Source organism: Neophocaena asiaeorientalis, unplaced genomic scaffold (assembly GCF_003031525.2).
Source record: "Neophocaena asiaeorientalis asiaeorientalis breed wild unplaced genomic scaffold, Neophocaena_asiaeorientalis_V1.1 scaffold140, whole genome shotgun sequence".
NCBI classification, from domain to species: Eukaryota; Metazoa; Chordata; class Mammalia; order Artiodactyla; family Phocoenidae; genus Neophocaena; species Neophocaena asiaeorientalis.
Window position 1 is genome coordinate 1,402,704 of NW_020173729.1, and position 16,642 is coordinate 1,419,345.

Consider the following 16,642-nt stretch of genomic DNA (forward strand, 5'->3'; position numbering starts at 1 on the left):
GACTCTGCCACTAATCAGACTTGTAACCTTGTTACCTCACTAATCTCAGTCTCCGCACCTCCAAATTGCAGGGCAAGGGAATTAACTGGATTTCTGAGTTCTGACTGGGATGCTGCAGGCAACCCAAACTACTCTCTCTCCGGCAGCTGCACTTCTGGGAGCACAGTCGTCGGGGTGAGTAAGAGGACTTGTCCCAGAAGCATAGGAGCCAGCGGGCACAGCCACCAGGCCCCTTTCTTTGGTTGTAGGGAACCGGCCTTCAGGTGTGAAGGGCTCAGGACAATGTCCCCCCTCTCCACCCGGCTGGCCAGACTCTTAGGCTACAAGTCTCCCTCCCGCAAAAAAAAAAAAAAAAAAAAAAAAAAAAACAGAAACAAAAACAAGAAACAGCAATTGTGTTAAAACATTTTATTTGAAGTCTTTTAAACATTTAACTACCTGAATTACACAATCAGTAACACTTGCTTTCATGTTAAGAAAGCACTTTATAATGCAGTTTCCAAATAATTTGCAGGAGGAACTTAATTAGAAGACTTTTGAAACACTTCACTACATGTATCATAAGTGGATACCATTTGGATTCCCTGAAAGTACATAGTGCTGAATGTAGTTTGCAGCTAGCTTTTGAGAAACATTTTTTATAAGTGCTGTTACTTCACTACATGTGTCACAGAATGGATATGACTTGGATTCACTTAATGCAGTGAAAAATTCAGATAATTAAAACATTTCATAGGGGGGAACCTTGAAGATGGCGGAAGAGTAAGACGCGGAGATCGCCTTCCTCCCCACGGATACACCAGAAATACATCCACACGTGGAACAACTCCTACAGAACACCTACTGAAGGCTGGCAGAAGACCTCAGACCTCCCAAAAGGCAAGAAACTCCCCACGTACCTGGGTAGGGCAAAAGAAAAACAGAGACAAAACGGCCCCGAAAAAAAAAAAAAAAAAAAAAAAAAGGGTCCTTAGGGACCTGCACACCCTGCTCACAGCCCTTGCCGGCAGCCCAACACGCCCTAACAACAATGACAGGTCCTTACGCAGAGATGACCTTCCCGTTCAGGATTTCCGCCGGCGCCATGACCTCTATATAAGTCCGCAGCCCACAATGGACACCGACAAAATCGAGGCTCGACTCGCTCCACTGCGGCGCGGGATTGCCCAACACACGCGCTTAGCGACTGCCCAGGCCGACCCTGCTACTGCGCGTGCGCCCCCCTGGTCATGGATGCGCGCGTGCGCGGTCCAGACGGACGTAGGCCCCTTAGCGAAAAGCTGAGGAGTAGAGGGTCTGAAATGCCACGGGAAGATGAGGGAACTCTGTGGAAGACTGGATGGAGGAAATAATTGGCTGGTGGAAGGACCCTTGCGAGAATGCGCCATCGTGTGGGCAGGGAAGCAGCTGAAGAGGGAATCACCCCCGATTCCAGCCTTTAGGTGGCGGGGCAGTGGGCGGAGCCAAGGGGCGGTCTCGCGGGAGACCAGTTTGGCGGGCGCCGGAGGCCTGCGTGGGCTGAGGGGGTGGGGCTTCTACTGGAGTGTTGTGCTCCGGCTCCCGCGTGGGGAGCTTAGGTGGCCCCGGGCTGGCCGGCAGGGGGTAGGCCTGCGGAGTGTGGGGCGGCGTCCGGCGTTCTCGCTCCCCGGCTCCGTCAGAATGGTGTCGGGGCCCCCACCCCGAAACTGAATCGGACAGTCTGGGTGGCGCCTCTGTTTTAAAAATCTCCTCAGGTGAAGCTGATACTCCGCCATGGTTGAAACCCAGCCCGCTGTTTCAGGCCAGTGGAGCTAGAGCTCCGCGTGGCTCCCTCAGGGTGTGGATAACCCCAAGTTAGACAGTACGGGGAGGGTCGTCAGCTTTGCGAGTCTAGATTTTGCCAGATTCCCCCACGCAGATCTGGGGTTGGAGAAAGGACGCGGGCCTTACATAAACAGGATGCCTAGTGACTGACAGGGGCAAGCACTCCTCCCTCTTGGAAGGCAGCCGGGGTGTTTGCGAGGACTGGGCCTGCAAGTTTCTGATTGGTTCCAGGACCGACACACAGATACTAAAATCCTCAAATGCTGAAGTCCGTTATAAACAATGGCGTAGTTTTTACATATAACCTAAGCACATACTCCCGTGCATACTCCTGAGATTACTCTAGATAAGTAATCTCTAGATGACTGATGCAGGGTAAATGCTATATAAATAGGTGCTGGTATGCTGCAAATTCAAATTTTGCTTTTTGTAACTTTCTGGAACCTTTTTTTAAAACTTTTATTTATTTATTTTTTTATCTTTTTGCGGTACGCGGGCCTCTCACTGTTGTGGCCTGTCCTGTTGCGAAGCACAGGCTCCGGACGCGCAGGCTCAGCGGCCATGGCTCACGGGCACAGCCGCTCCGCGGCATGTGGGATCTTCCCAGACCAGGGCACGAGCCCGTGTCCCCTGCATCGGCAGGCGGACTCTCAACCACTGCGCCACCAGGGAAGCCCCTGGAACTTTTTTTTTAAAAATAATTTTTGACCCAGGATTGGGTGAATCTGAGGATGAGGAACCCAAAAATACTGAGGGCCAACTGTATAATAACTTTAAAATGTTAAGGACTTCTGAATACATACCGTCACATTATGTTATACCTGGACAACTGAAATTAAGACGAAAATTGAAGCAGATGTTCCTGGAAAATTACAGGTAGTGAAACTTTTGTGATTGTAATACTAAATAGATATTGACTCCAGCTTCTTGTTTGCTGAGGAAGATGACATAAACCCCGATTTACAGATGGAGAAATAGACTTTGAAGGATAACTTAGTCAAAGATACATAGCTGTGCCTAAAATTAGGACCAAAACTGGATGTTTCAAATATGTTGCCTTTGCACCTTAACGGCCTGGTTTTCAACTATAATATCTCTATGTGACCTGTACAATTCATTCATTCATTCATTGAGCAGATAGTTATTGAGTAGCTACTGTGTCAACAACACAAGACACTGCTCTAGGTGCTAGACATACCACGGTGAACCAATAAAGTTGCCCCCCCCACATCAGCTAATGATCAATTAAAGAAATATGTACTCTAATTTTAGATATTGAGACATAGCATTTTTTTAAAATAGGCAAGCTAAGAGGATAGGGAATGGTGGTGGGAGGCAGGAGAGTGCTGTTTTAGAAGTGTGCTGAGAGGCTTCTCTGGGGAATCTGACTTGAGCAGAAACCTCAATAAAGAGAGGAAGGTAGGGTGTAAGAAAAAAAAAAGCAAGGGATTGGTTTGAGCAACTGGTAGATGGAGTTGCCATTACAGAGATGAACTAAGTTTTTAGATGTTTTTAGATGCCTCTTAGACATCCAGATGTCTTAGTGATATTCATATAAACGAGAGATATGATAGTTAAATCCATGAGATTGGATGAGCGCCCAGGAAGAGAATGAGTGTAGGTAGAGAGAGGACCTAGGACTGATGCCTATGACACTTCAATGTTTAGAATTCAAAGAGATGAGGAGGAACCAGGAAGGAAGATTGAAGAGTCCAGCGTGTTATGAGAAAAAACTCTGAGAGCATGCAGACTTAGACGACAAGTGAAGAAGAGTCTCACAGGAGTAAGAGGTAACTAATTTTGCCAAGTATATTGCACATTGGTCAAATAAGATAAAGACTGAGAACCGATCATTTCACAGAGAATAGAAAGATAAAATATTTTTATTCAAACCCTGTTAATGGTAATTGCTTGAAAAACTGCATCCTTTCTGCAGAAGTTCCATTTTTACAAAAATTTTGAGGGTTATTTGATAATATCTATCAAAACTTTAATGTGTGCTTTCTTTGATCTTGTAATTCCACTTCTACGAATTCATCCTATAGTAATAATTACACGTATATACAAACATATATGTATAAAAGTGTTCCTCACAGCATCAATTTACATAGTAAAAAACAATAAAATCTCCATCAGGATGGATGAAGTTGTTAAAGGAACAATGGATATGGGCTTCCCTGGTGGCGCGGTGGTTGAGAGTCTGCCTGCTGATGCAGGGGACACAGGTTCGTGCCCCGGTCTGGGAAGATCCCACATGCCGTGGAGCGGCTGGGCCCGTGAGCCTTGGCCGATGAGCCTGCGCGTCCGGAACCTGTGCTCCGCAACGGGAGAGGCCACAACAGTGAGAGGCCCGCGTACCACCAAAAAAAAAGGGACAATGGATATATACTATAGATGCACTGTAAGACAACTTTCACAAATTGTTAAAAGATCAAGGCAGGTTATCCAGTAAAATGTATAATATGATTCATGTTAATATATTCAAACCAGGCCTTCTTTGATTACATTATCAAAAACTGCCCCCTCACTTACCTCCTTGTTACTATACATTAGCTTATTTTACTCACAGCACTGAACACTATCTAAAATGATTTTATTTATTTATATACTTGTTTACTATCTTTTTCTTTTTCCACCAGAATTTCAGCTTTATAAGAAATTTCCTGTCTTGTTCATAGTTATGTTTCTGCTGCTTGGGGATGTAATTTTTAAGATCTAGTTTTAGAGGGAAAAAACGGATATTTCTTATTTTCCTTGTTTAGTTATTAAACTATTACTCTCATTCCTATTAATACTAATTTTATCCCTGCCTCATTTTTATATGTAAATAAAGATAGGGGGACAGTCGTTCTCAACCCTAAAGTCACACTAGAATTACCTGTGTAGATTTTTAAAAATATTTGTGCTTAGGCTCTCCACTGCAGACCAATTAAGTCAGAACTTGGGGTAGTGTCAGAGTATCAGTATTTTCTTTTTTTTTTTCTTTTTTTGGCTGCGTTGGGTCTTCGTTGCTGCATGCAGGCTTTCTCTAGTTGTGGCAAGCGGGGGCTACTCTTCGTTGCAGTGAGCGCGCTTCTCATTGCAGTGGCTTCTCTCGTTGTGGAGCACGTGCTCTAGGCATGTGGGCTTCAGTAGTTGCGGCACATGGGCTTAGTAGTTGTGGCTCACGGACTCTAGAGCGCAGGCTCAGTAGTTGTGGTGCACGAGCTTAGTTGCTCCGCTGCATGTGGGATCTTCCCGGACCAGGGATCGAACCCATAGTCCCCTGCATTGGCAGGCGGATTCTCAACCACTGCGCCATCAGGGAAGCCCAGTATCAGTATTTTTTGAAGTTATCTTTGAGATTCTAATGGGTGGGCAGGGTTGAGAACCACTAGATTAGATGATATTTGAAGTATAATTCTAGTGATTCTGGTATCAAGAATACACAAGAGGGACATAATTTCTAAGAATTAGAATACCAGTTTTTCAGACAAATCATCTTTTGCTTTAGGAATTGTAGATGGAATCATCATTTTTCTCCTACTTTCAAAATACTTCTTTCTTGATAAGGTGTAGGTATTGAAGTACAAAAATTTGACCTACTCCAAGAATTTCACAAAAGAAAATTCCAAAATATAAGTTTTACCTTTGCTGGAATGTTTACTTTCAGTGGGATCACTTTCCTAAGAGTTGTTAAGTTCGCTCATGCTTGATGAAGCCAATTTATGTTTTCACTTCATTAATTAGGGAAATAAGGACCCACAGGCCTTACTTTATCACTTTAGGAGGTCTCTTTGCCCTTCCCTGGACCTCTGTGATGCGTTCACCTAGCAACAGCTCCTTTGATGTGCAAACATTCTTTTGGTAAATAGTGCAGGGCAGCCACTCATACTGGACACTTCAGGTTTCTTCTAGAATTGACCTTGGATTTGAAATTTTCTCTTGTGCCTGATATGGTAAAAATTTATGGTTTTTACTTTCCACTAAATGAAGCATAGCATACTGTATCTTTCTAATGTGAGTATTGATGAATCTTATGACTGTGTAAAAAATAAAGTTATGTACAAACCTAAATTTAACTGAATAATTGTGTCATATTGCCGTATTTTACTTTTTACTTCAGACTCCTATTATATTTTTATTGTATTTCTATAAGGTAAGTTTGGGAGAACAGTACTATCACCTATATAAGTTAACTTTGTATATAAGGGTGGTTTTTTTGAAAGAACTGTTGGGTTCTTTAGTTGTTCAATCTGTAGTTTTTGTTCCTCGTATGGGATGATAGAGATAAACCAGAAATAGATTCTGCTCTTAATGTACCTTTAATTTAGTAGGAGACGTAATATTTTTACATAATACAATATATATATTTTTAATAAATTTATTTATTTTTGGCTGCGTTGGTACTTCGTTGCTAGGCATGGGCTTTCTCTAGTTGCAGTGAGTGGGGGCTACTCTTTGCTGCGGTGTGCAGGCTTCTCATTGCAGTGGCCTCTCCTGTTGCGGAGCACAGGCTCTAGGCACACGGGCTCCAGCAGCTGTGGCGTGTGGGCTCAGTAGTTGTGGTGCATGGGCTTAGTTGCTCCGCAGCATGCAGGATCCTCCTGGACCAGGGCTTGAATCTGTGTCCCCTGCATTGGCAGGTGGACTCTCAACCACTGGGCCACCAGGGAAGTCCCCATGATACAATATTGAATGAGATAACAATCAAAGGAAAAGTATAGATCATATACTATAAGAGTCAGGAGGAGAGAGAGATTACCCTCACCTTGTGTGAACCAAGGAAGGAGGTGGTACTTGAGATACTGCAGGATCAGTTCATGCTTCTGGGGATATATTTTGGCCCACATAGTAGCTTTTTTCTTAGAGGCAATATGAGTGAAACTAATAAGTTGTTTTTAATAGAGCATAAGATTCATAAAATGGTAAGGAAATAAAAATAAAAGCAGAGGATAGGATTCTTAAGAAAACCTTTGTCTCCAGTATGATTCTTGTGCCAGGACTGAGGAGCAGTTCATTCTCCCTTTTCAATTCACCAAAATTTTAGTTGTTCTTTTAAGTCTCTTCTCTGGTTCTTAGAAAAGGAATTGATATAGTAATGATTTTAAGTATCAAATAATTAAAATGGGGACGAGACTAAAGTTTCATTAAAGATAATTGTTCTTTAGTAAGTGTCTTCAGTATCAATAAATCTAAGTCCACTGGGGTGGTGAGAGATGAGGGTGTTAGGGCAGCTGCTATTACAAGTCTATGTGAAAGTACTACTGGACCATCCTGTACCTTTTTTGTTTGTTTGTTTTGCGGTACGCGGGCCTCTCACTGTTGTGGCCTCTCCCGTTGCGGAGCACAGGCTCCGGACGCGCAGGCTCAGCGGCCATGGCTCACGGGCCTAGCCGCTCTGCGGCATGTGGGATCTTCCCAGACCGGGGCACGAAACCATGTTCCCTGCATCAGCAGGCGGACTCTCAACCACTGCGCCACCAGGGTAGCCCTTTCTTCCGTTTCAGAGATAACTTCTGAACTAAATGTATAGCCTTTATGTCCATGTTTTTAGATATATGTGAATGCTTCTTATGTTGTTTTGGGGATATAAAAAATTACATAAATGATATTCTACTAGACATAACTTTCTACCTTGCTATTTGCACTCAATCTTATGTTTTTGAGAGTAGTTCTTTTTGATTCACATAAATTTAGTCTGGGCATGTTAACTGCTGCATAGAATTCCATTACAAATTATAGTAATATATCAGTTTTTATACATTTTAGTTTTTTCTTATATAAACAAGCTACAGTGAGTATTCTTGTACAGCATGTCTCCTTGTTCATATCTTCTAAACTATGAAATAAGAAAAGTTTTCAAGCTATATTTGAAAGAACTTGACTACAAAATTAATTGCTGGTTGAATATTTCTTACTTTTATAAATTAAAAACCTAATTGAACATAGTATTATATTTTTCTTTTTATTATTGGTGTTTGAAATCTTAGTGATATTGTGGTGTACTAAAAATAAGACATTTAGCACATTTTAATCAATTTGCCCTTTTGTTTTAGATCTCAGGTACACAGTCAAGTTAATCATGCTTAGTTCATGGTATAGTATCATCTTTCTGTGCAAGACCCCTCTCACTTTATTTTTTCTCCATCTCCGTTTCTATCTCATCTCAGTCTAATATGTTTGACATATGTCTTTGGATATATATGCATCTTAAAAAATATGTAGTTTTGTTTTGTGAATGGATTTTTTTAAAACATAGAATAAAAGAATATAGAAAAAATGAATAAAAAATAGAAAAGAACTGTAAAATGTATACACACAGATTAGGTAATAAAAGAAATACCTATGAACCCATCACCTAGTTTCATAAAACACTGCCAGTACCTTAGAACCTTCCTGTGTGCCCCTTACTAACTGAATCCCTTTACTCCCACCTAAACTTAAAAATAGTGGATATTTGAGTTTTGTGTCTATCATTTCCTTGCTTCACTTCCTAGTCTTATCACTCATATATGTATCCCTAATAAATATTAATTTTATCTGTTTTAAAAGTTTGTTTAACGGAATTATACTGCTTTTGTGTTTTTGTTACTTCTTTTACTTCATGAGATTTCTGTTGATCTATGTACGATTATTCAATAATTATTCTATTGTACAAATATACCATAAGTTACTTATCCATTAAACTCTTATTTAACATGTGGGTTGTTTTCAGTTTTTTGCTTTTTTGAATAACATTGTTAATCCTTGCTTTTAACTGGAAAGTTTAGTCCATTTGCATTTATTGATATTACTGGTTATTTGGGTGTATTTCTATCATCATATGTGTAATCTGTTTGTCCCATTATTTTTGTTTCCTCTTCCCTCCTTCTTTCGTACCAGAAACTGATTGTTTTTGTTTTGTTGTGTTGCATTTATTTCTTTTTTCTCATTCTATTTTTTCCTTTTCTACTAGTTTATAAGTTATATGCTGTATGACTATGGTTTAACTAGTTATATTAGCTGTTTAACATATATACTTAGCAAAGTTAACTGAAATCTGTATGGTTACTCTTGAGAAATATGAATATTTTATAGTGCTTTAAACTGTTTTTCTCCTCTCAGTGTATATGCTTTTTTTTGTCCTGCATTGGTTCTATTCCTTATTTTCAATCCCATAAATCACACTTTTTAAATTAATTAACACTTATGTAAATATACCCACATAATATTTACTGTTTGTTCTTTTTTTTAACTAGTCTTTCTTGTATCTCAGACTTTGTGAGTTCATTTTCTTTCTATGTGAAATGCATCCTTTAGAATTCTCTTAAGTGAGGACCTATTGGTGGTAAATTCAATTTTTGTTTGTTTAAAATATCTTTATTTTACTCTTAATCTTAAAACATAATTAAGTATAAAATTCTGGTTGGCAGTTACCTTATATCCTTGATTTGAAGAAATACTATTTTATCCACTCTTTTGAAATTCAAAAGTATGTTTTCAGCTAACCTATGCGTATATGAATTAGCATCAACCTTAACCTGCAGCCCAGTTGCAGAGATGTGAAAATTTGTGCATCTTAGACTCAGTAAAAGATGATATATTTTTCTTAGTACATTACAGATATCATTTTGCTGTTTCTCAGCCTCTGTTACTATTGAGAAGTCACTCACCAGTCTAACTGCTATTTCTTTGTAATTATCTGTCCTTTCTATTATCTGCTTTTTAGATCTTTCTTTATGTTCTACAGTTTCATTATGAGCGTGGAGGTAAAGAAATTTTTTTTAGTCACTTTTCTTGGGATTTGCTAGACCACTTAGATTGGAATCTTTCAACAATTCTGTAAAATTATCAAAACATTATTTCTTCACATAGTGTCTCTTCCCCCTTCTCTAGAATGCAGCCTTCTTGGACTCCAAATAGACGTATGATAGGCCTTCTCATTTCAATCTCTCTGCCTTTAAACTCTCTTTCACCATTTATTTTTTTTCCTATATGCTTGATAATTTCCTTCATATTTGCGTTCACTCATTCCTCAGCTATGTCTAGGTTGCTTTTTAATGTGTCCATTCAGTTTTCAAGTTAAAACGATTATACTTTTTATTTCTAAGAGTCTTATTTGGTTGTTTTTCCAACATGTTTTCCAATATGTTAATTCTTTGTGGTCTCTTGTAACTTAATCACATTTTCAAAAGTTCTCTATTTTTTTAAATATTTAAACATAGTTATTTTGTATTCTCTTATGCAGGCCTATGTTCCTAGTATCTTGGTAAGCATAAAATTCTAAAACCTGATAACTTTAGAAAAATGTATTTTGTTCCTTTAATACATTAAGCACCATGTGATATATTTATACTTTTTAGAGATTTAGATTAACACATTTTTCTTGGCTTCATTTGAATCATATAAACTTTGTTCTTAACCAGTTATGCTAATTAAAATTTAGAACATTATACACTCTTTTGACAATAGGAGGAGATATTACAATACAGGTAAATCTCCCTAATTTTTACCCTCAGTAAGGTGTGAAAGAAACACAAAATTGATGTTGATTTACTGAAATCAGATTTTTTAAAAAAAATCAATTTGTATAATGATAGAAGCATAGGAATTGATTTGTAATCAAAAATAAAACAAATACTGGTAAATCTTTCATCAGTGACCTTATAATAGTTCAAGTTTCTGTAAAGGTTTTACTAGATGTGAATTAAAATTTCCCCAGACATTTTATATGTGTTTTCTTGATTCCTACACTCTCAGAAATTATGTTTATTAGATGTGCTGCATTTACTTATCACTGGTGTTGTAAATTGTCAGGTAAGAATTTTTAGAAAAATGTAAAGTTGCCTTTTAGGTTAACATGTTACTTGCTACTTTCTTGAGACCTATTTCATTTGTTAGGATAGCACCTCAAAATCAATATTTTAAAGTTGTATTTTATTTAGAGTTACTTACTTGAGTTTGTGTGGGCTAAAACATTGCGGTTTTTGATCTATAGTTACATGTTTAATTAATTAATTTGAAATTTCTTTTTGTAGGCTTGTTTTGATCCACCTCTTGAAGTGGTTCCCACCAGGAACCCAATCACGTGCAACAAAAGGGCAGCTGACCCAGTCCATCCTGACCTTGCTGGTTTGTTGGTGAAATACAAGAATCTTTTAGCTGAGGTATATGGATTACCTGAAAATAAAACACCATGGGAAATTATATCCTCTGTAGGGAGAGAAACATTCTGATAAAAAGCTCAAAGTATTATCTGAACTCAAGTTTTGCTGTTTTCTCAATATTGAAGCCTCTTATCACCGAGGAGCACTAATGTAGACCCAAATCTGTCTTTTGCCAGAGAAGTCCCTTTGAAGATGGTATAATATGTAGTGCCGCTTTTGAGTTAGTGCTGAATGCTGTAGTATTAGAACATTGCTTAGGAACTGCCATGCTCAAAATGTATATAATAATAATAGTTACATGTATTAAGCATTTTTCAATGGAAAGGGTGAGTTCCCACTTTCCAATATAGCGCCAAATGGCAAATACCCACTGCTCTTATTAAATACTTAATGAAACATCTGAGTAATATCAACAGATGAAAAAGAAACCACATTTGTAGGAAATGCCTTGACACCCTGTGATGAACTGGAGAGTGCCTATAGGAATTCCTTAGTTGAACTCAAGCACCCTTAAACATTTGTTGCAAGAGATAGGTAACCAAATTTGGAATCCCAAAGGCCATTGTCATTGTTAAAGGTAACATGATGTGGCTGCTTATGTCTGTATTGCCTCTATGGTTACCTTTAAGTAAAATGTTCTAAATGCTTTTATTGGGACATTGACCACCCTTTTGAATAAGTAGCTATCTATGGTGTCTGTATTGGTTTGCTTGGGCTGCCAGAATAAAGTGCCATGGACTGGGTGGCTTAAATAACAGAAATTTATTTTTTCACAGTTCTGGAGGCTAGAAGTCCAACATAAGGTGTCAGCAGGGCTAGTTTCTTCTTTTTAATGTTTTCCCCAGCTTTATTGCCATATAACTGACATAACATTGTGTAAATTTAAGATGTACAATGTGGTGATTTGATATACACACGTATTGCAAAATATTACCACAATAAGGTTGGTTAATACGTCCATCACCTCACATAATTACCTTTTTTTTTTTTTCATGATGAGACAGTTGGTTTCTTCTGAGGCCTATCTCCTTGGCTTGTAGATGGTCATCTGTTCTCTGTGTCTTCGCTTGGTCACTGTGTCCAAATTTCTTCCTCTCATTAAGAACATCAGTCATGTTGAATTAGGGCTCACCCTAAAGATCTCATTTTTTTTTTTTTTTTTTAAAAGACTGTCTCTTCTTTTTTTTTTTTAATTAATTAATTAATTTATTTATTTTTGGCTGTGTTGGGTCTTCCTTTCTTCTCTAGTTGTGGCGAGCGGGGCCACTCTTCATTGTGGTGCGTGGGCCTCTCACTATCGCGTCCTCTCTTGTTGTGGAGCACAGGCTCCAGACGCACAGGCTCAGTAGTTGTGGCTCACGGGCCCAGTTGCTCCGCGGCATGTGGGATCCTCCCGGACCAGGGCTCGAACCTGTGTCCTCTGCATTAGCAGGCAGATTCTCAACCACTGTGCCATGAGGGAAGCCCCAAGATCTCATTTTAACATAGTTACTTCTTTAAACACCCTATCCTCAAATACAGTCACATTCTGGGGTACTAGGGGTTAGGACTTCAACATATGAATTTTGAGGGGACACACTCAGCCCATAAGAGTGGCTTTATTCCTTGAGACCTCTTTTCTGCTCAGGACCTCATTAAAGTTCTTTTCTGCTATCTTATCTATCAATAGCCTGACTCCAGGTTTCATGTAGATAGATAGATAGATAGATAATTTCTTTCAATTTTTTATGCTAACATTTTCCCTCTTTTAGCATAGAGAGGTCAATGGAAATTAAATTTAAACATAATTTACATAGATACAATAAATCTTATGACACTTTGGAGACATTTCTTAGTTTTTTCTTTCAGGAAAAAAATGTGATGCAAATCCCTGAAAATTGTAGCAGTTTTACTATGGGTAGCATTGTTCTTCTTCTCCACAGAATAACTTACTACTAATAATTCTGAAGTTTGGGATTTTTGATAATTTGGATTTGGATTCAATTAGGGTTTATGTCTATGCCTAATTCATAAAAAAACTTTCAAACCAAATTGTCAAAAAAGACAGGTTTTAAACCTTGTTTAAAGAAAACATGTAAGCTATTTTCAAGAATTTCCAAGTACTTTTTAAAAGCAATTTTCTACATGTACATAAAGCATTTGGTACCTATACATATTTTTCATCTATTTGTCAAAACAGATATCTAAAAGGCTCTACAAGGTCTCATTTTGACTTGATTTTAGATACTATATACATTAAAAAGTATTCCATAGCTCATATTGGCATTTTCTGAATTTAATAAAAATTAGTGACAGTTTAACTGTGTCAAACTTATTTAAAAAAAAAAGTCTAGTGATTTCAGTAGAGTACCTTCAGCATAAGTCATCTTTCCCTTTTCCAATAACCTATTATTTAATCCTACAGGAACACAATTGTCTTGATGAGACAGTTTTTCTCTTCACTGCATACATTTAAATCTCTTGTTATAATTAACTTTATCTCTTTGTGGGACATACAAAAATAATTATCATGTGTTTCTGTCCAATAATGGAGAAACAGGTGCAAGAGAGCTATATTTAGGAAAAGCCAGGTATAGAAGGGATAAATATTAAAGTATTCAGTTGGTGATTGTGTTGTCTAGTTTAGGCAATATGATATTTAGCTAAAACTCTTGCATAGTGCTAGGTGGGCTGCTGTAGTAGTAAAAATTAAACAGGGAATTCCCTGGTGGTCCAGTGGTTAGGACTTGGCACTTCCACTGAAGGGGGCCCGGGTTCGATCCCTAATTGGGGAACTAAGATCCCACAAGCCATGAGGCATGGCCAAGAAAAAATTAAAAAAAAAAAAAGTTAAACAACTTGTAAAAAAAATTACTGATAATATGTATAATAAGGTCTAGTGTCTTAAATTGAAGATAAATTTAATGTGTTTTGCCAGTATTTTAAATATGATTTTCATGGAAACTTTTATTTGTGAGGGCAATATGACAGTGTTTTTTGCAGATAAGATGTTTTCTTCCCTTAGTGTAGTAAAAAGGCAAACAGTAGAAAGCTGGTAGATGCAGCCAGTTCTGGAGGGGAGAATGGAGGCAATATAAATTTTGCAGCTAAAGAAAAATATATGAGAACCAGTTATTATTAATTTTAATTGAAATTTTTATTGAGATAATTGTAGATTCATTTGCAGTTTTAAGAAATAATACAGAGAGATCCACTGTAGATTTTGCAAAGTTTCTCCCAAATTTTTCAAAACTATGGTATAATGTAACAGCCTAAATATTGACATTGATACAATACAATCCACCAATATTATTCAGGTTCCCCCAGTTTTACTTGTACTCATTTGTGTGTTTGTGTGTATCAAGTTCTAAACAGTCAATCAAAATACTGAACAGTTAGTTTTAACAGCACAAAGATCCTTCCCATTGCCATTTGATATCCACACCTACTTCCTTCCCATCCCCAAATCCTGGCAACCACTAATCTCTTCTCCATTTCTAAAATGTTGTCATTTCAAGAATGTTATATACTGAAAAAAAAAAAAGTCATATACTCAAAAAGCTAAACATAGAGTTATCATATGACCCAACAATACCACTCCTGGGTATATAGACAAGAGAATTAGAAATATATTCACATAAAAACTTGTAAATGAATGTTCACTGTAGCATTTTTTTGTAGCATTTTTCATAAAGCCAAAAAGTGGACACAACCCAAATATCCATCAGCTGATGAGTAGATATGCAATATGTGGTATATCCATATAGTAGAATGTTATTTAGCCATAAAAAGGAATGAAGTCCTGATTCATGCTCCAACATGGTTGAACCTTGAAAACATTATGCTAAATGAAAAGAAGCCAGTCACAAGAGGCAACATATTGTACAATTCCATTTATATAAAATGTACAGAATAGGCAAATCCATAGAAACAGAACAGATTAGTGGTTGCCAGGAGCTAGGAGGAGGGGGGAATGGGGAGTGACTACTAACAGGTATGGGGTTTCTTTAGGGGATAATGAAAATGTTCTGGAATTAGATCATGGTGATGGTTGCACAACTGCAAATATACTAAAAACTGAATTGTACACTTTAAAGGGTGAATTTTATGGTGTGTGGATTATATCTCAATTTAAAAAGTAAAAAATTGTTCAATATGGCTGCACAAGTCTATGAATATACTAAAAACCACTCAACTGTATACTTTAAATGGATGAACCCATGAATTATATCCTAATAAAGCTGCTTTTTTGTGTGTGTGTGGTACACGGGCCTCTCACTGTTGTGGCCTCTCCCATTGCGGAGCACAGGCTCCGGATGCGCAGGCTCAGCGGCCATGGTTCACGGGCCTAGCCGCTCCGCGGCATGTGGGATCTTCCCGGTCCGGGGCACGAACCCATGTCCCCTGCATTGGCAGGCGGACTCTCAACTACTGCGCCACCAGGGAAGCCCCAATAAAGCTGTTTTTAAAATGTTATACAAAAGAATCATGCATATGTTACCGTTTGAGATTGGCTTTTTCATTCAGCATAATTTCCTGGAGATTTCTTCAAGCTCTTGTATCAATAGTTTGGTCCTTTTTGTTGCTGAGATTGTGCTATGTATATACCGCAGTTTGTTTAACCATTCACTTGTTGACTTGTTGGTTTTTTAGCTATCACATATAAAATTGCTATGAACATGCATGTACAGGTTTTTGTGTGAACATAATTTTTCATTTTTCTGGGATAAGTGCCCCAAAATACAATAGCTGGGTCATATGGTATTTGCATATTTAGTTTTAAAAGCAACTGCCAAACTATTTTCCAGAGTAGCCGGACCATTTTATCCTCCTACCAGCAACGTATGAGTGATCTGGTTTCTCTGCATCCTCACCGGCGTTTGGTGTTGTCATTATTTTGTATTTTAGATATTTTAATATATGTGTAGTGGTATCAAATTGTGGCTTTAATTTGCGTATCCTTAATGGCTGGTGATGTTGAACCTATTTTTTTTAACTATTTATTTATTTATTTAGGCTGGGCCGGGTCTTAGCTGTGACATGTGGGATCTTTTTTTTTTTAGTTGCATCATGAGGGCTTCTTAGTTGCGGCATGCATGTGGGATCTAGTTCCCCAACCAGGGATCGAAACCAGGCCTCCTGCATTGGGAGCACAGGGTCTCACCCACTGGACCACGAGGGAAGTCCCTGAACCTATTTTTATGTGCTTATTTGCCATCCACATATCCTTTCCGGTAAAATTTCTGTTCAAGACTTTTGCCCATTTTTAAATCAGATTGTTTTCTGAGAGTCTAGAGTCCTTTATATATTCTAGACATAAGTCTTTTGTTGACAATTTTTATCAACAAGCTGTATCTGAGTTTGGGGGTTACCTAAATTTAGCTAAGTTCTGAATATATTTCTGGTTCATTATGTCCAAATCCAACATCAAACTATTCAAAAATTTGGATTCTTTAATGTAAAAGATAACAGGCATACCTCTTTTACTGTGTTTCACTTTATTGCACTTCGCTGATATTGTGTTTTTCACAAATTGAAGGTCTGTGGCAGTCCTGCTTTGAGAAAGTCTATTGGCACTATTTTTCCAACAGCATCTGCTCACTTCATGCCTCTGTGTCACATTTTGGTAGCTTTCACAATATTTCAGACTTTTTCATTATTATATTTGTTGTGGTGATCAGTGATCTTTGATGTTACTAATGTAATTGTTTTGGGGACCACAAACTATGCCC

At 38.1% G+C, this 16,642-nt stretch overlaps 2 protein-coding genes across 3 annotated transcripts in view; one reads left to right on the forward strand and one right to left on the reverse strand.

Moving 5' to 3' along the window:
- MTHFD1 (methylenetetrahydrofolate dehydrogenase, cyclohydrolase and formyltetrahydrofolate synthetase 1) overlaps positions 1 to 1,325 on the reverse strand; it is a 57,959-nt gene extending 56,634 nt beyond the window's left edge. The window contains exon 1 of one of the 2 annotated variants that reach the window (XM_024750846.1): positions 1,046 to 1,325. In XM_024750846.1, the coding sequence (XP_024606614.1) occupies positions 1,046 to 1,086 (41 nt within the window). In that variant the 5' untranslated portion in view covers positions 1,087 to 1,325. The remainder of the gene's footprint in view (positions 1 to 1,045) is intronic. The other variant, XM_024750848.1, reaches the window with a different exon arrangement.
- Positions 1,326 to 9,521: 8,196 nt separating this feature from the next.
- Positions 9,522 to 16,642, forward strand: part of LOC112403409 (restin homolog) — a 43,323-nt gene continuing 36,202 nt past the window's right edge. Inside the window, 2 exon segments of the mRNA XM_024750857.1 lie at positions 9,522 to 9,533; positions 10,803 to 10,931. Of these exon segments, the coding sequence (XP_024606625.1) occupies positions 9,522 to 9,533; positions 10,803 to 10,931 (141 nt within the window).